This window comes from Anomaloglossus baeobatrachus, chromosome 6 (genome assembly GCF_048569485.1).
Source record: "Anomaloglossus baeobatrachus isolate aAnoBae1 chromosome 6, aAnoBae1.hap1, whole genome shotgun sequence".
NCBI classification, from domain to species: domain Eukaryota; kingdom Metazoa; phylum Chordata; class Amphibia; order Anura; family Aromobatidae; genus Anomaloglossus; species Anomaloglossus baeobatrachus.
In genome coordinates, this window is record NC_134358.1 from 452,804,821 (window position 1) to 452,824,689 (window position 19,869).

Sequence of the window (19,869 nt, forward strand, 5' to 3'; positions counted from 1 at the left end):
CTCCCCTCCCCCCCTGTTTTGCTTGCAAATGGCCATCCCAGTAGACGAGGGATCCCCCAGCATTAACATTACTTCCATTCTTTTGGATATATGGATTGGTTTCCCTCTTCACCCTATCTCATTATTATTGATTCATCAGTTTTATTTTTAATTTATTATAAGTATCTCGTGCTTTAAGTCTTGGCATCGGCTTTTCCATATGCCTTAATTGTATATATTATTTTTAGCAGTGATCCATATTGACTCTTATTCTTGTATCTCTCTTATTTCTAGCTTACTTTTCATGCCTGCGTTGTATAATATACCATCTGTATAGGGGATGGATAATGTGAACTGAATATCCAGAAGTCCTGGCGGAGCGGCCATGAACATCTGCGTTCACTGTGAACTTTACTAGCGAACCGCAACCATTGTCTATTTTGTTTTACTAATGGTCAGACACCATAGGTGTCACTTTGTGGGTGTGTTATGATGTTGGTGTGGTTCTCCGACTAAGATTATTATGGTAACACTAGAAGGTGGCCCGATTCTACGCATCGGGTATTCTAGAATTTACGTATTGTGTAGTTAATGTATGATTTTTGTTATATATATAGATATATATAGATAGATGTTGTTGTGTGTAGTTGCCAAGTGTTTGTGTAGTGCGCTGTAAATGTTCTGGGTGTTGTCTGGGTGTAGCGGGGGGTGAGAGCGGTGGTGTTTGTGTGTTGCGTTGTTTGTGGAGCACTGTGTGTCTGTAGCGTTGTGTGTGTGTGGTGCTGTGTGTGTTGCGCGGTTTGTGTGGGTGTGGAGTGCGTGTGTGTGTTTTGATGAGAGTCTCAGAAATATTTTGGACATGGGCTGCCGGTTCATATCAAAACATGCGGCCACGGTTGGCAGCAAAATTTCCCCCAGTGATTGCTATTCAAAAAAGCCAATGTGCATCAATGGAGGGAACTGGTTGCCCACACATGGCTCGTACAGATGCAGCAAGAAATCATGTGGCACATGTCCATATATGTATAGCACTAGGGAAAGCGTTAATTTGAGCACAGGAGCACATAAGATCAAATCTTTCATGAATTGTGGTACTGACTATTGTGTTTATGCTATAATCTGTGAAAGATGTCATAAACAGTACATAGGATGCACAAGTCATACCTTGAGAAAACACATAGGTGAACACCTTTATGACATCTTGAACTCTACCTCCAGAAATTTGTCTGGAGCATCAAGACACTTCCTTTATGAGCATGGCGGCGATGTCAGCTCTCTTCGGGTTAATGCCATTGAGCAAATTCCATCTCCCAGAAGAGGAGGTAATCGCACCCGCATTTTGCGGGATAAAGAAGCCAAATGGATTCTAATGTATAATTCTTGTATGCCCAATGGCATGAACATTAGAAGTGATCTTATGTATATTTATTAGTTTGAATCACCACCGTTCCGAATTTGCTGTAGGATGTACATATTGTGCGTTTAACTAAGGTGCGACTTTTTTGGATCCATTAAAAAGCTCTTTCTATACATTATGATCAAATTATTGCTTAAAAAAGTTGTCCAGTTACCAAAACTGATTTTTTTTTTCTGATAAATCTTGCTATGTGCCCCTCAACACATCGATTATGTTTTTTCAGCAAAATTAGGTGTTATTGTGCACTAGCAGCACATGCTCATTGCTGGCTCCAGCTCTGATGGGGTTAATCTCTCCTCTGACTTCCTGTGTTCAGTTCCTACAAGTTCCAGAATTCTTTGTGGCTATAGGGCGGTGTCTAGATTATCTAACACACCCCCCTCAGCTCTCCACCCAAAGCCTCCTCCCTGCCTCTTCCCTGTGTGGATGAGAGAAATCACACAGACATCCGAAGCTGCCAGCTCTGTACACAACCAGGGGAAGAAAGTGTGTGTGTGAGTGTGTGTGTGTTTGTGAGTGTTTGTGCGTCAGTGTGTGTGTGTGTGAGTGTGTGTGTACACAGAAATTATGATTATTAGCCGGCGCAACATGTGAAAAAAATAATTGGGGGAAAAAAGTGACGGGGTGATGAGATTGCTTTTTTCCCTCTTGCCTAGTCTGTGTGTCGTCCGTATCATCCGCAAACCGCATATGATCGGATCCTGTGGATTAAATGTGCAGCGCATGCAACAGTTATTTTACCGGATCCTTCTGCAGCGGGACACAGAATTTATCGGCCGGCGCTGGAGTCAACTGACTCCTGATCTCACAGCCTGCACACACTGCAATAGCTGCAGGTGGGTTCCTTCACATGACCGTTCCGTTTGTCCTGGTCAGTTCCTGTTTTTTTGCGGCCCCACAGACAGGACCATCTTTTCAATGTCTTTTGTGTAGGATCGGATGGCACGCGGTAGCACTTCCATGTGCATCCGATCCTACAAAAAAAACACATCGGATGCCGTATGTCCGCTCCGTTATTATGGAACATGTCCTATTCTGTTCCGTAATAACGAACCGTGACTCAATACAAGTCAATGGGTCCGCAAAATTCCCGGAAGCAACACGGAAGCACTTCCATGTGACTTCCGTTGGGTGCCCGTGCAGTCAGTGTCCCGCTCCAGCCCCAGCCCCGCAGCTGCCCGCTCAGCAGTGTCAGCAGCGGCCCGCACTGCAGTGTCAGCAGCCGCGGGGATGACAAGCACTACCGTCAGGAGGTTAGTAAGTTCATTACATACGGTGATGAAGTCCTGCCCTCCTGACGTCAGCGGTCGTCACTGCCTTCTATGCCCGCCGCTTGTCACATCACCTCTCGCTGTCGACCCGAAACTGTGACTAGTGGTTAAGCAAGCATTGTTGACCTTAGGGAGATCAATATATCCACTGCGGAGACACCATCACGTGTTTCTCAACGCAGTGATTCTAGAGCATTGCCCCCTGGGAAGTATGCAAATAAGAAAGCCGCGGAGACACCATCACGTGTTTCTCAACGCTGGCAGGAAACTAGCCAGGTCTTTCACCGGGAAGGAACAACCACGGGAAGGGCAGTCTCCAGTCAAGGAGACCACCTATACCAAACATGTGACTAGTGGTAACGTCACGGGCCGCTCGCGATACTTTGTTTGTGAAGGCGGCGGTCATTGAACTCGGTGACAGCGCTGCTGTCAGGAGTTCAGCGATCATCGCAGGTAATATACCTCGCTAACCTCCTGATAGCAGCACTCGTCATGCCCTGCAGTGACCTGGGCTGACCTATTGATGTTAGCTCAGGTCACTGCACGGCTCTCCCATCAAATAGGGAACATTCTGTTCTTCATTGACTGGGACATTGACTATGGTATGGATCATCGTGGGACCCCCTTGTATTGCACCAGACCTGGATTTGTTTTTCTTTCTAATAAATTGGTGAAAGAGGGAATGTGTTGGGGAGTGTTTTTTCAAATAAAAATGTGTTTGTTGTCTATTTTTTTTTTTTTTTATTACTGCCTGAGTTGGTGATGTCGGGTATCTGATACACGCCTGACATCACTAACTCCAGGGCTTGATGCCAGGTGACATTACACATCTGGTATTAACCCCATATATTACCCCGTTTGCCACCGCACCAGGGCAACGGGATGAGCTGGCGCGAAGCACCAGGACTGGCACATCTAATGGATGCGCTACTTCTGGGGCGGCTGCAGCCTGCTATTTTTAGGCTGGGGAGTGTCCAATAACGGTGAACCTCCCTAGGCTGAAAATACCAGACCACAGCTGTCCGCTTTACCTTGGCTGGTGATCCAATTTCGGGGGACCCCGTGTTTTTTGTTTTAAATTATTTAGTTAATTTAAAATAACAGTGTGGGGGGGCCTCTGTTTTGGATTACCAGCCAAGGTGAAGCTGCCAGCTGTGGTTTGCAGGCTGCAGCCGTTTGCTTTACCCTAGCGGGCTACAAAAGATAGGGGGACCACATGTCATTTTTTATTTATTTATTTATTTTTTGGCTAAATACAAGACTAAGCACCTTAGTGCCACATGACAGTCACAAAAGGGTGCCAGCTTAGAATATGCAGGGGGGTAGGACATTATATAGGTCTTTCTTATCTATCTTTCCAGCCCTCTATTCATTCATTCATTCATCCCTCTATCTCTATATCTATCTATCCATCTCTATATCTACTCATCTATTTATCTTTCTTGCTGCTTCCGTTTTTTGCGGTCCGCAAAAAAACCCGGAAGGCACGCAGATGTCACACGGATGCCACTAGGATGCATCCGTGAAACAAAAGGACCGTTTCTTGTGGCCCGCAAAAACAGAACGGTCATGTGAATGTAGCCTTAACAGCAGTCGCTGCCTGCTGCCGATCACATGTGACCGTGTGCGGGCTGTGTGTGCAGGCTGTGTGTACAGGAGTTCAGCTGAGTTCAGATCAGCTGACTCAAGTGTCGGCCGATCAGGCTGGGGCCACACGGGGATTACTGCGATCCCCTCGCATTACACTCGGCTCACGCTCAGTACAGCAGAGCTGAGTGTCATGCGTGTGTCCCTGCGACTGAGGTCCGACTGTGCGAGCAGACCTCAGCTGCGGGGGGCGGTCCGCCACTCGAGGGGTGGGCCAGGACTGAGGAGTGGTGGGAGGGATTTCTCTCCCTCTCTCCTCCGTAGTCCACCGATGTACCGCAAGTGCAGTGCGATTTTTCTCTCACCACATACACTTGAATGGGTAAAAGAGAGAGTCTTGCATTACAGTTGTAGCATGCTGCGATTATTTTCTCCGCCCTAATTGGACCAAGAAAACAATCACTCATGTGCGCTAACACACAGGCTAATATTGGTCCGAGTGGAATGCGATGTTTTATTGCACTCCACTGTGTTTCTCGCCGTGTGGCTTAGACCTTACTTGTTCTATGTCCCCCTGCATCCATCGCAGCGTGTGCAGGCTGGAGTTCAGCTGCGTTCAGATCAGCTGACTCCAGTGCTGGACTGAACTCCGCTGACCTCGCAGCCCGTACACGCTGCAATGGATGCAGGGGGACACAGAACAAGTAATCGGCCGACACTGAAGTCATCTCATTACTTGGGATGAATTGAGCAGTAAAATGCTCTGGTGCTCGATGGGCGAAGCCCATGTCGATTTTTTTTTTTAAAATTCACTAAAAAAAAAAAAAAAAAAAAAAAAAAAATCACATTGTTTGTGGGCTCCCGCTGCATTTTCTATTGCTAAGGGTAACCCAAGCAGCTACTGGCTGCTAACCCCCGCTGCTTGGTGTTACTTTCACTGGCAATAGAAATCCAGGGAAGCATTTTTTTTTTATTATTATTATAAAGGTTTTTGCCTGAAAACGTTTTTTAAAAAAATGACGTGGGCTTCGCCATATTTTTGTATGCTAGCCAGGTACAGCAGGCAGCTATGGGCTGCCCCCAACCCCCAGTTGCCCAATTGTACCCAGCTGGGAACCAAAAATATAGAGAAGCCCTTTTTTTTTTTTAATTTCATGAATTTCATGAAATAATTAAAAAAAAAAAAAAAAGACGTGGGCTTCGCCGAATTTTTGAGTCCAGCCAGGTACAACTAGGCAGCTGGGGATTGGAATCCACAGTGCAGGGTGCCCAAGCTTTCTGGGCACCCCCTCTGCGAATTGCAGTCCGCAGCCACCCCAGAAAGTGGCGCTTTCATAGAAGCGCCATCTTCTGGCGCTGTAGCCAACTCTTCCAGCTGCCCTGGTGACTGGTGGCTCGCTGGGTAATAATGGGGTTAGGGATAGCTGTAAATTATAAGCTGGCCCTAAGCCCAAAATTCATGGGGTCACGCCAATATTAGACATGGCCACCATGAATTTCTAGTAAAGATTAAAAAAAACACAAAACACAGAAAAATATTTTTATTAGAAATAAAACACAACACAATTAGTGACTCCATCTTTATTGAAATAAAGAACCCCCCTCCGCAGTAATCCTCGGTCAAGGGTCCCGCGCCGTCCAATCCGGATCCAATATCATCTGATCGGTTTGCTGGAAGGCAAAGCGATCAGATGCTGTCAGGTTAAAGGACATGAATCACACGACAGCAGCTGATTGTATAAAAGCCGGTTATACAATCAGCTGATGCATCAGTGAAAAAAAAAAAAATACTCACTTATGTGCTGATTACCGACAGCTCCTAGAGCGATCGGACGGGAGTCTGATCCCGTCAGATCGCTGCCGGTAATCAGCTGATGAAGTCTTCTGACGGCATCAGCTGATAGCCAGCCGGGCGCTAAAAAGATGGCATCACCGCGAGACTACGATCAGCTGATGCGTCAGGTGACCGCATCAGGTGATCAGCGCCAGGTCCTGCAGGCATCGGACATGCCCGGAGAGTCTGCACACAGCTGGAGCGGCGGTCCTGGGAGAGGAGCTGGGAGCGGACATGGTACCGGGAGTCTGCAGACAGGTGAGTATGACATTTTTTCTATTGTTCACTTTTGATTTAGCAGCTGCCTCCATCTCCTGCCCGTACATTGCGCCGCACGGGAGCTGACATGGCACCGGACGGGAGATGGAAGCGGCGGTGACGGTACCGGGAGGATTCACGCTTCTGTGTTTAATGACAGAAGGAATCCTCTTCCTGTACACGTCACTTTACTACCCGCCCCTTACGTTTATAGCTGTGTTTTTAGTCATAGAAACGCACTAAAACGCAGCTATATTTGCAAATTGTGTTTTTCATTGCGTTTTTGAACATCTCATTCAACTCAATGGGTGTAAAACGCAGTGAAAAAACACAAAAATAATTGACATGCTGCGTTTTTGTGGGCACCACAAAAACGCAGCTGAAAAAAATGCTGTGTGCAGACAGCAAAAATGAAAACTCAGACTTTGCTGGGGAAGCAAAGTCATGCAGTTTTCTGAGCAAAAACGCACCCGAAAAACGCGCAAAAACGCCATGAAAAACGCACTGTGTGAACTTACCCTTAGTTGGTGACATGCAGCACCGCAGGTGACAGAGCAGAGCAAGTTGGTGACATGCTCTGCTCTGACACATAGTGTGCTGCATGTCACTGTATCCACTCTGGGACTTGTTGTGCAGGTGACCGGATGATACATGTCACTAACTTGCTCCACTCTGTGACTTCTGCTGCATTGTTCCAACTGTATACACTCTCACCTGAACAAGTCTCAAGGTGGGGCAGTTATTGACATGTATCATCCGGTCACCTGCACAACAAGTACCAGAGTGGAGACAGTTAGTGACATGTAGCATCCGGTCACCTGCACAACAAGTCCCAGAGTGGAGACAGATAGTGACATATAGCACACTATGTTTCAGAGCAGAGCATGTCACTGTCTCCACTCAGGGACTTGTTGTGCAGGTGAGAGTGTATACAGTTGGTACTATGCAGCAGAAGTCACAGAGTGGGGCAGTTAGTGACATGTATCATCCGGTCACCTGCACAACAAGTCCCAGAGTGGAGACAGATAGTGACATGCAGCACACTATGTGTCAGAGCAGAGCATGTCACTGTCTCCACTCTGGGACTTGTGCAGGTGACAGAGTGGAGCAGATTGGTCCCATGCAGCGTCCGGTCACCTGTGCTGCTGGTGGGAGTATATTATCACACTGCCGACACCGCCCGCTCTCCTGACAGCTGAGCACAGCGGGCGGGTGGACAGTGTGATCACATACTTGCGTGACAGGGGGGATTTCAGTGTAGGAAACCCCCCCCTGTACTCCACACTGGAGCCCATACCTCCCACAGCTGACGGATGGTAAGCGCGCGCTCTGCCTTCACAGCTCCACACTAAAGCTCTCCGGATCCTCCCCTCGATGCTGAGCTGTGACGTGCGGTAGTCACCGCCCACAGCCCAGCCAATCAGTGTGAGTGGCGCCGGCATCCTCTGACATACCTGTCTAGTTTGAGAGCCCGGAAATGCCGGGACGTCAGAGGATGCTGGCGGCCACAGCTCCAGGGGGGTCATGTGACAGGCACTGAGCGTGCAGGATAGCGCCGCTCAGTGCCAGAACTGGAAATACAAGCCAATGGAGAAGATGCATACAATGGTAAGTGACACTCATTGGGAAAATAAAAAAAATGGGTGAACCACCCCTTTAAGGTGTTATGCCGGTGCTACATTTAAACCTTGCGGTTGACAACCAATGTTGTTGCTTTTAATATAAGAATTATACTGGACGTGCTGCTGGATTCTATTCCTTCCACCCTGTTGATACTGGCCCTGGTGGCCAGTGGAGAGCATACATACTGGCCCTGGTGGCCAGTGGAGAGCATACATACTGGCCCTGGTGGCCAGTGGAGAACATACATACTGGCCCTGGTGGCCAGTGGAGAGCATACATACTGGCCCTGGTGGCCAGTGGAGAGCATACATACTGGCCCTGGTGGTCAGTGGAGAGTATACATACTGGCCCTGGTGGCCAGTGGAGAGCATACATACTGGCCCTGGTGGCCAGTGGAGAGCATACATACTGGCCCTGGTGGCCAGTGGAGAGCATACATACTGGCCCTGGTGGCCAGTGGAGAGCATACATACTGGCCCTGAAGACGCTGAGGGCACAGGCAGGCAGCACTGCAGCAGCAGAGCCTGAGTGCTCCTCTGGCTGCTTTGTGTCCCCTGTGTGTCTGCTTCTTCTATTGCAGGCATAGGGGGGACCTGAGAAGACACAAGTGCTGCTCCCCTGCTCTCTCCTCCTGCACTCTCCCTGCTGCTACTGGTGCACTTACCTCAGGTGCAGAACAGACGTTTTTGAAGTGGCCGCTGTGCAGATGAACATGTGAGGATCCCAGGGTAGGAGGGGCAGGCAAAGGGGGCGTGGCCAGCATCAACAGCAGCAGGAGGGGGACAAGGAAGGCATCCGAGGAGTGTGTGTGTCCAGCATTGAGAGGGGGCGTGGACGACAGCAAAAGGGGCGTGGCTAGCAGCATAGATGCCATAGAAGGCATCTAGAGAGTGTGATCAGCATCCAGAAAGCATAACTGGCAGCAAGAGGGGGCGTTACCGGCAGAGTGGGGGGGCATGGCAGCTGCTTATCACTGCACTGCGGGATACATAGCTCCCGGCAGTGAGAGCGAGGCTGAGGCATAAAATCATAGATCAGGCCACGCCTTCAACTCTGAGCTAAGACTGGCAGGCCGGTCACAGACAGTAGGCGGGCCGCATCCGGCCTGCGGGCCGCCCCTTGCCCAGGTCTGATCTAGAATATATGGTAGTAGCCACAGTTCAAATTCAAAATCCCCCCTCTCCTTCAAGAAATCTGGCCCTCTGATTTTAGGCTCTATAAAAATAAAGTGGAAAATGGGTGTCTGTGTTGAATGCAAAACCAGAGTTTTTGCCTAAACAATATTAAAGAATTGAAACGATGGCACCCAAAGAGTTGCTCTTAAAAGTGGCAACAACCATATAGTCACTAAGGTGGGGAAACATAGTAACTTTCTCTAAAGTCTGTAACTATAGCAACGGCTACAACAACCAGTAGATAAGTAACTGGGGCCTCATTTATGAGAATTGCCTCACAATAAGATCATTCTGGTTGTCTATTGCAGCTGCTGTGCAGCTTTTAACATTGAAGCTGCTGAGGTTAAGTGAACGCTGAGCTCTGATTAATTGCTTTGGACAGATACAACAGTCTGTGAGGCAATTTTCATAACTTAGATTTGAGATCTTTTGAGTGTTATAATACTAAGGACTGTTTCTTTAAAAGCCACCCCAAAAAACGACCAGCTACAGTCATATGGAAAAGTTTGGGCACCCCTATTAATGTTAACCTTTTATCTTTATAACAATTTGGGTTTTTGCAACAGCTATTTCAGTTTCATATATCTAATAAATATTGGACTGAGTAATATTTCTGGATTGAAATGAGGTTTATTGTACTAACAGAAAATGTGCAATCCGCATTTAAACAAAATTTGACAGGTGCAAAAGTATGGGCACCTCAACATAAAAAGTGACATTAATATTTTGTAGATCCACCTTTTGCAAAAATAACAGCCTCTAGTCGCTTCCTGTAGCTTTTAATGAGTTCCTGGATGAAGGTATATTTGACCATTCCTGTTTACAAAACAATTGTAGTTCAGTTAAGTTTGATGGTCGCCGAGCATGGACAGCACGCTTCAAATCATCCCACAGATTTTCAATGATATTCAGGTCTGGGGACTGGGATGGCCATTCCAGAACATTGTAATTGTTCCTCTGCATGAATGCCTGAGTAGATTTCGAGCGGTGAATTGAATCATTGTCTTGCTGAAATATCCATCCCCAGCGTAACTTCAACTTAGTCACTAATTCTTGCACATTATTGTCATTATTGCGGCGGATACTGAGTTGAATCCATGCGACCCTCAACTTTAACAAGATTCCCGATGCTGGCATTGGCCACACAGCCCCAAAGCATGATGGAACCTCCACCAAATTTTATTGTGGGTAGCAAGTGCTTTTCTTGGAATGCCGTGTTTTTTTGCCTCCATGCATAACGTCTTTTTGTATGACCAAACAACTCAATCTTTGTTTCATCAGTCCACAGGACCTTCTTCCAAAATTTAACTGGCTTGTCCAAATCTGCTTTTGCATACCTCAGGCGACTCTGTTTGTGGTGTGCTTGCAGAAACAGCTTCTTTCGCATAACTCTCCCATACAGCTTCTCCTTGTGCAACGTGCGCTGTATTGTTGACTGATGCACATTGACACCATCTGCAGCAAGATGATGCTGCAGGTCTTTGGAGGTGGTCTGTGGATTGTCCTTGACTGTTCTCACCATTCTTCTTTTCTGCCTTTCTGATATTTTTCTTGGCCTGCCACTTCTGGGCTTAACAAGAACTGTACCTGTGTTCTTCCATTTTCTTACTATGTTCCTCACAGTGGAAACTGACAGTTTAAATCTCTGAGACAACTTTTTGTATCCTTCCCCTGAACAACTATGTTGAATAATCTTTGTTTTCAGATCGTTTGAGAGTTGTTTTGAGGAGCCCATGATGCCACTCTTCATAGGAGATTCAAATAGGAGAACAACTTGCAAGTGGCCACCTTAAATACCTTTTTCTCATGATTGGATACACCTGCCTATGAAGTTTAAAGCTCAAAGAGGTTACAAAACCAATTTAGTGCTTTAGTAACTCAGTAAAAAGTAGTTAGTGTTCAAATCAAGAAATTGATAAGGGTGCCCATACTTTTGCACCGGTCAAATTTTGTTTAAATGCGGATTGTACATTTTCTGTTAGTACAATAAACCTCATTTCAATCCAGAAATATTACTCAGTCCATCAGTTATTAGATATATGAAACTGAAATAGCTGTTGCAAAAACCCAAATTGTTATAAAGATAAAAGGTTAACATTAATAGGGGTGCCCAAACTTTTCCATATGACTGTATTGCACAAGTTAATCCAAAAGTTGAGAAAGTAAAACTATGTCAGAGTTGAGACAAGTGAACAATGAGAGTCCTGGCTTGAAAGGAAACAGAGTAAAATTGTTCAAAAACTAGCTGTTGTTCGCCTCAGTGTTGCAGCAAAATTGCAAAAATAAACATCTGTTACCACCAAACAAAAATGAAGAGTTGAAAAAAAATGTAAAAGCTGGATATGTTGACTTCACAGTGACATTGAAAATGTAACCTTAGCAAGCGTAACCAACAATTTAACATTTTTCATGAGCGAGGCTTCAGGTATTTTGCTAGTTAAAAAATGTTTAGTTAAATATAAAGTAAAATGAGTCTAAAACAAACATGTACCTGAATGCACCATCACCTTCTGAACTTGGAGCGGTTATATGGCAAGCATCGCCGGACAATCCATAGCCTAGTACCTCCGCATACAGTTTGGCCCCTCTGGCAACTGCATGTTCATATTCTTCTAACACAAGCACGGCTGCTCCCTCTCCCATTACAAAACCTTCACGTTCAGGGTGAAAAGGCCGGCATGCTTTCTGAGGAGTTGTATTATAACTAGTACTCAGTGCTCGTGCTCTTGAAAAGCCCGCAAGTGACAAGGGGCTGATACAAGCTTCTGTTCCCCCTGCTAACATGACATCAGCATCTCCATGAGTGATGAACCTATAGGAGTCGCCAATGGCGTGGGCTCCTGTAGTACAGGCTGTTGAAACAGCATGGTTCGGTCCTCGGAGCTTGTACTTAATACTGATGTGTCCTGCAGCCATATTCACCAAAATCCGAGGAACAAAGAAGGGACTCACTTTGTTGTATCCTTTTGCTTGAAACAGCATTGCGGTCTCTGTAATGATATCAAGAGGAACCATTCCCATGCCTATTGCCACACCGGTGGACCCTTGTTCTTCTTCAGTCTTTGGAAACCAATTGGCATCAGTAATTGCTTGTTCAGCTGCTGCTAAAGCCAAAATTGTTGCAGATGACATTGTCTTCATATCAGACTTTGCAACATATCGTTCATCAAAGAACTCACCATCTCCATGACCTCTTGGGACTCGAGCGGCAACTCTACAAGGGATAGTTTCATACTCTTTCTCTTCTAGAGCAACTATTCCACTTTTTCCTTGAATCAGATGATCCCATGCCAACTGGGTGCCAGTGCCAATAGGAGATACAATACCAACACCAGTTACGACGACTCGTCGATGACACTTCTGAGCTGTATGAATGCTTAGACATCTTTTACGTAGGGAAAAAGTTCGGAGGTGTTTTAGTAAAAAGGGGTAGGCATCAACCATTCTTAGGACTCTTTGTAAGTGAATGATCATGAGTTGTTTTGGATATTATCTAAAAGTAGTAAAAGAGAAACACCCATTTCAATCAATTTATCTTGGCACTTGTGTAATTATATAAGGCATGAGTTTACCATACAGGCTAGGGATGGGTAAGCAACTTTATCCTTACATCTCACCAACACACAGATGAAGAAACAACCTGGTCAGTCCAAGCAATTCTGTAGCATAACAACTTGTCAATGTTGCTAAAGGACTCCTTATTCTGTAAGGCTATGAGCCCATGGGAGCTCGCAACTGCGGATATACGGTATCCACATGTACGTCCACAGGTTTCCCGCAGAAGCTCCCCGGAATCCGCAGCTATACATAGCTGCGGGATTCCTGCGAAATATCTGCGGAAAACCTGCGGACATTCATGCGACTTACCTGCGGAAGTCCCGGCCTCTATCTCCATAGTGGAGGGCTGGGATTTCTGCAGGTATTGCTGCCGGAATAATTGACATGCAGTTATGTGCAGCTGCGGGACATCCGCAGCATATTCCACAGCATGGACACAGACACGCCCCATAGGATAACATGGGGAGTATCTGTACTTGTTAAAATCTGCGGATTTAGCTAGAAAATCCAGATAAATCCGCAGGTTTTCTGCGGCAAAATCCGCGGCTACAAAGTCTCGTGGGCACATAGCCTAACCCTGCTGTTTTGTTCGGGTTTACTATACTTATATAAAAAAATAAATACCAACCCATAGTAAGAACCCCTCAAATGAGGAAAAGTCAATTAACCACAAGTTTCAGAACCACATAATGAATATTTAAAACAAAATCAAATTTCAAATTCAGATATGTGAATAAAAAAGGAAAAGCGCATATGAGGAGCACCCGTGGGATAAATCTTAGGTTATTATGTGTCGATATAACTGCTCACCTGAAGAGGTTGTGCGCCCCCGCACAACCCCAGTGATAGGTATAAATATCCTCCAAGGGAAGTGATAACAGGCGCTTATAACAATAAAGTCAATTCATCTAAACTACTGGCAGCCAATCTATAGTGCTCTATCAGACCGAAATATCTATCTTCATTAAATTTCAAATTCAGTCATTTTTGACCAAACAGAACAGCAGGATTAAGCCTGTGAAATCGGCTGATTTTGATAAGACCTAACTATCTAATGTGCTAAAGCGCCATCTCTTCCCCAACACAATACATAATATTGTGGAAGAAATGGATTGTACATGTTAAATTTAAATTTAGTGTTTGGCAGTGAATCGCCCCCCATTCCTCATCCTGTTTGCATACAGGGCACTTACATGCTTTGTTGAGCGGAGTGTGCATGTGTATGGGGATGAAGGAGAGGACAGACAGCTGTTGTCCGGTGACATGTTGTAACCTATCCGCAGGATACCTTCCAGATCAGTGGATGCTCCATGGTTAGGACCTGCATCCATCTACTGACCGGTTATAGATATATATTCCTGACAGTGAACTTTTCTCTGTTACAAAATGGAGTAGCTGGTTGGACACAAAATGACAGCTGCATTCTTTTCTATGAGGCAGCCGGAAAAAGTCAAGTGCAGCGCCCGGCAGCCTCATACAGTGAACGTATCACAGGCTGCACATAGACAATGCCAATACACTGTAATGGGAATAAAACATCCCAATTTTGCAGAATACTATGGGTCCGAGTGGTTGCCTCCTCCAAAAGCACTGGTCAACACAAAAAAAATCATCAGCAAAGGTAATACATTTGTTTTATGGAGTTTGATGTGCTGATTCCAAAAATATGCTTAGTTTTGCTCTATCAAAGTTTCTGAGATAGAAGTATTTTTGTTATTACGTTATTTCTGCATTTTCAGTGCATGTGGTTTTTCCAATTTTATTGCCATTTCTTTGCTTGTCATACATAATTGTATATTTTTCCTACAGGGACATCATCAGCAAAAGGCTTTAGTGAGTTTTATGGGAAGGAGTATTGACATGCAGTCAGCCAATGACTGCTTGTTGGAAAGTCACATGTTATGGGGAGGAGCTAACTGAAAAATGCCCCGACAGTGTATCAATCATCCGGACAGATTCTGCTATGGGTATAGTTCTTTTACACCAAAAAGCCAAGTATGAGGAAAGTGGCTATGCCATTTGCTGTTCCCATGATTTGGAGAGAACCAAAAAATCATTGTGATGACTGCTACTTTTGTTTTGTCAAACTGAAGGGCTTTTCTACAAAGAACAAGCATGAGATTAATTACCCTTAACTTGATGGTAATTAGGCCAGTTCCACATGATGGTACCTTGTGAGTTTGTGTACCACCGTTGTCTGGACTGGATGAATATGAAGTAGAATATGAAGACTATGGAGACCTCAAATCAAGATGAGTATGTACCTGATGGAGCAGCCAGAACGCTTTACTCAACATGAATTAAATGATCTAATCAGAGACCTGTCATTGTCAAAAAAATAAAGCTGAACTTCTTGCATCTAGGTTGAAATAGAAGAATCTTCTTCACGATGACGTCCATTTGTGCTATTACCGAAACAGAAGTAACACTAAAAGCGGGCTTTACACGCTGCGACATCGCTAATGCGGAGTCGTTGGGGTCACGGAATTCGTGACGCACATCCAGCCGCATTAGCGATGCCGTTGCGTGTGACACCGATAAGCGATTTTGCATCGTTGCAAAAACGTGCAAAATCGCTAATCGGCGACACGGGGGTCCATTCTCAAATCTCGTTACTGCAGCAGTAACGAGGTTGTTCCTCGTTCCTGCGGCAGCACACATCGCTGCGTGTGACGCCGCAGGAACGAGGAAACTCCCCTTACCTGCCTCCCGGCCGCTATGAGGAAGGAAGGAGGTGGGCGGGATGTTACATCCCGCTCATCTCCGCCCCTCCGCTTCTATTGGGCGGCAGTTCAGTGACGCCGCACGGACCGCCCCCTTAGAAAGGAGGCGGTTCGCCCATCACAGCGACGTCGCCGGACAGGTATGTATGTGTGACGGTTGTTGTGCGGCACGGGCAGCGATTTGCCCGTGTCGCGCAACAGATGGGGGCGGGTACCCACACTAGCGATATCGGGACCGATATCGCAGTGTGTAAAGTAGCCTTAAGGCCCTGTGCGCACATTGTTTTTGCCGCAAATTTGCTGCATTTTTTTCTGCAGAAAAGCTGCAGAAAATGTTCCTAACCTTTCTGCAGTCCTTCCCCAGCAAAATCTATGAGAAAGAAGGGAATTTTGTTTACTTACCGTAAATTCCTTTTCTTCTAGCTCCAATTGGGAGACCCAGACAATTGGGTGTATAGCTACTGCCTCCGGAGGCCACACAAAGCATTACACTTAAAAGTGTAAGGCCCCTCCCCTTCTGCCTATACACCCCCCGTGGGATCACGGGCTCCTCAGTTTTAGTGCAAAAGCAAGAAGGAGGAAAGCCAATAACTGGTTTAAGAACAAATTCAATCCGAAGGAACATCGGAGAACCGAAACCATTCAACATGAACAACATGTGTACCCGAAAAAACAAAAATCCCTAAGCAAACAGGGCGGGTGCTGGGTCTCCCAATTGGAGCTAGAAGAAAAGGAATTTACGGTAAGTAAACAAAATTCCCTTCTTCTTTGGCGCTCCATTGGGAGACCCAGACAATTGGGACGTCCAAAAGCAGTCCCTGGGTGGGTAAAATAAACCCTCGTGATAGGACCGTAAAAACAGCCCTTCCCTACAGGTGGGCAGCCGCCGCCTGAAGGACTTGTCTACCTAGGCTGGCGTCCGCCGAAGCGTAGGTATGCACCTGATAGTGTTTGGTAAACGTGTGCAGACTCGACCAGGTAGCCGCCTGGCACACCTGCTGAGCCGTAGCCTGGTGCCGTAATGCCCAGGACGCACCCACGGCTCTGGTAGAATGGGCCTTCAGCCCTGAGGGAACCGGAAGCCCAGCAGAACGGTAGGCTTCAAGAATTGGTTCCTTGATCCACCGAGCCAGGGTGGATTTGGAAGCTTGCGACCCTTTGCGCTGACCAGCGACAAGGACAAAGAGTGCATCCGAGCGGCGCAGGGGCGCCGTGCGGGAAATGTAGATCCTGAGCGCTCTCACGAGATCCAACAGATGCAAATCCTTTTCACATTGATGAACTGGATGAGGGCACAAGGAAGGCAAGGAGATATCCTGATTGAGATGAAACGGGGATACCACCTTAGGGAGAAACTCCGGAATCGGGCGCAGAACCACCTTGTCCAGGTGAATCACCAGGAAGGGAGATTTGCATGACAGCGCTGCTAGCTCGGACACTCTCCGGAGAGACGTGACCGCTACTAGAAAGGCCACTTTCTGTGAAAGGCGAGAAAGGGACACATCCCTCATAGGTTCGAAAGGCGGCTTCTGAAGAACAATTAGAACCCTGTTCAGATCCCAGGGCTCTAACGGCCGCTTGTAAGGAGGGACGATATGACAGACCCCTTGCAGGAACGTGCGTACCTGAGGAAGTCGTGCTAGGCGCTTCTGAAAAAATACAGATAGCGCTGAGACTTGCCCCTTGAGGGAGCTGAGCGACAAACCTTTTTCCAACCCGGATTGCAGGAAGGAAAGAAAAGTAGGCAATCCAAATGGCCAGGGAGAGACTCCCTGAGCAGAGCACCAAGATAAGAATATTTTCCACGTCCTGTGGTATATCTTGGCGGAGGTAGGTTTTCTAGCCTGTCTCATGGTGGCAATGACCTCTTGAGACAATCCTGAACACGCTAGGATCCAGGACTCAATGGCCACACAGTCAGGTTCAGGGCCGCAGAATTCTGACGGAAAAACGGCCCTTGAGACAGCAAGTCTGGTCGGTCTGGTAGTGCCCACGGTTGGCCTACCGCAAGGTGCCACAGATCCGGGTACCACGACCTCCTTGGCCAGTCTGGAGCGACGAGGATGGCGCGGCGGCAGTCGGACCTGATCTTGCGCAGCACTCTGGGCAACAGAGCCAGAGGTGGAAACACATAAGGAAGCCGGAACTGCGACCAATCTTGAACTAAGGCGTCTGCCGCCAGAGCTCGGTGATCGTGAGACCGTGCCATGAAAGCTGGGACCTTGTTGTTGTGTCGAGACGCCATTAGGTCGACGTCCGGCATCCCCCAGCGGCGACAGATCTCCTGAAACACGTCCGGGTGAAGAGACCATTCCCCTGCGTCCATACCCTGGCGACTGAGGAAGTCTGCTTCCCAGTTGTCCACGCCTGGGATGTGAACTGCGGATATGGTGGAAGCCGTGTCTTCCACCCACGTCAGAATCCGCCGGACTTCCTGGAAGGCTTGCCGACTGCGAGTTCCTCCTTGGTGGTTGATGTATGCCACCGCTGTGGAGTTGTCCGACTGAATACGGATCTGCTTGCCTTCCAGCCACTGCTGGAAGGCTTGTAGGGCAAGATACACTGCTCTGATCTCCAGAACGTTGATCTGAAGGGTGGACTCTTGCTGAGTCCACGTACCTTGAGCTCTGTGGTGGAGAAAGACTGCTCCCCACCCTGACAGACTCGCATCTGTCGTCACCACCGCCCAGGATGGGGGTAGGAAGGATTTCCCTTTCGACAATGAGGTGGGAAGCAGCCACCATCGAAGAGAATCCTTGGCCGCCTGAGAAAGGGAGACGTTTCTGTCGAGGGACTTCGACCTCCCGTCCCATTGGCGGAGAATGTCCCATTGTAGTGGACGCAGATGAAACTGCGCGAAAGGGACTGCCTCTATTGCTGCCACCATCTTCCCTAGGAAGTGCATGAGGCGTCTCAAGGGGTGTGACTGGCCTTGAAGGAGAGATTGCACCCCTGTCTGTAGTGAACGCTGTTTGACAAGCGGAAGCTTCACTATCGCTGAGAGAGTATGAAACTCCATGCCAAGATATGTTATCGACTGGGTCGGGGTTAGATTTGACTTGGAAAAGTTGATGATCCACCCGAAACCCTGGAGGGTCTCCAGCGCAACGTTCAGGCTGTGTTGGCATGCCTCTTGAGAAGGCGCCTTGACCAGCAGATCGTCTAAGTAAGGGATCACAGAGTGTCCCTGAGAGTGCAGGACTGCAACTACAGCTGCCATGACTTTGGTGAAGACCCGTGGGGCTGTCGCCAGACCAAAAGGCAGGGCTACGAACTGAAGGTGTTCGTCTCCTATAACGAAGCGTAGAAAACGCTGATGCTCTGGAGCAATCGGTACGTGGAGATAAGCATCCTTGATGTCTATTGATGCTAGGAAATCTCCTTGAGACATTGCGGCGATGACGGATCGGAGGGATTCCATCCGGAACCGTCTGGTTCTCACGTGGTTGTTGAGAAGTTTTAGGTCCAGAACGGGACGGAAAGACCCGTCCTTTTTTGGTACCACAAACAAATTGGAGTAAAAACCGTGACCTTGCTCTTGAAGAGGAACAGGGATCACCACTCCTTCCGCCTTTAGAGTGCACACCGCCTGCAGAAGAGCATCGGCTCGGTCGGGAGGCGGAGACGTTCTGAAGAATCGAGTTGGAGGACGAGAACTGAACTCTATCCTGTACCTGTGAGACAGAATGTCTCTCACCCAACGGTCTTGGACCTGTGGCAGCCAAATGTCGCCAAAGCGGGAGAGCCTGCCACCGACCGAGGATGCGGAGAGAGGAGGCCGAAAGTCATGAGGAAGCCGCCTTGGTAGCGGGTCTTCCGGCTGTCTTTTTTGGGCGTGACTGAGCCCGCCAAGAATCTGAACTCCTCTGATCCTTTTGAGTCCTTTTGGCCGAGGAGAATTGGGACCTGCCCGAGCCTCGAAAGGACCGAAACCCCGACTGTCCCCTCCTCTGTTGGGGTTTGTTTTGTCTGGGCTGAGGTAAGGATGAATCCTTACCCTTGGACTGTTTAATGATTTCATCCAAACGTTCACCAAACAGCCGGTCACCAGAAAATGGCAAACTGGTTAAACATTTTTTGGAAGCAGAATCTGCTTTCCATTCCCTTAACCACAAGGCTCTGCGTAAAACCACGGAGTTGGCGGAATCCACTGCCGTACGGCTCGTAGAGTCCAGAACCGCATTAATCGCGTAAGACGCGAATGCAGACATTTGAGAGGTTAAGGATGCGACCTGCGGAACAGATGTACGGGTGACCGTGTCAATCTGTGTAAGACCAGCTGAAATAGCTTGGAGTGCCCATACGGCTGCGAATGCTGGAGCAAACGACGCGCCGATAGCTTCATAGATGGATTTCAACCAGAGCTCCATCTGTCTGTCAGTGGCATCTTTAAGTGCAGCCCCATCCTCCACTGCAACTATGGATCTAGCCGCAAGCCTGGAGA

The 19,869-nt window shown here is 47.5% G+C and overlaps 1 protein-coding gene across 7 annotated transcripts in view; it reads right to left on the reverse strand.

Moving 5' to 3' along the window:
- The window catches only part of OXSM (3-oxoacyl-ACP synthase, mitochondrial), an 80,750-nt gene that overhangs the window by 44,007 nt on the left and 16,874 nt on the right, over nucleotides 1-19,869 (reverse strand). For all 7 annotated transcript variants that reach the window (XM_075315276.1, XM_075315273.1, XM_075315279.1 and 4 more), the window contains one exon: nucleotides 11,636-12,637. In XM_075315276.1, coding sequence (XP_075171391.1) covers nucleotides 11,636-12,618 — 983 coding nt within the window. In that variant the 5' untranslated portion in view covers nucleotides 12,619-12,637. The remainder of the gene's footprint in view (nucleotides 1-11,635; nucleotides 12,638-19,869) is intronic.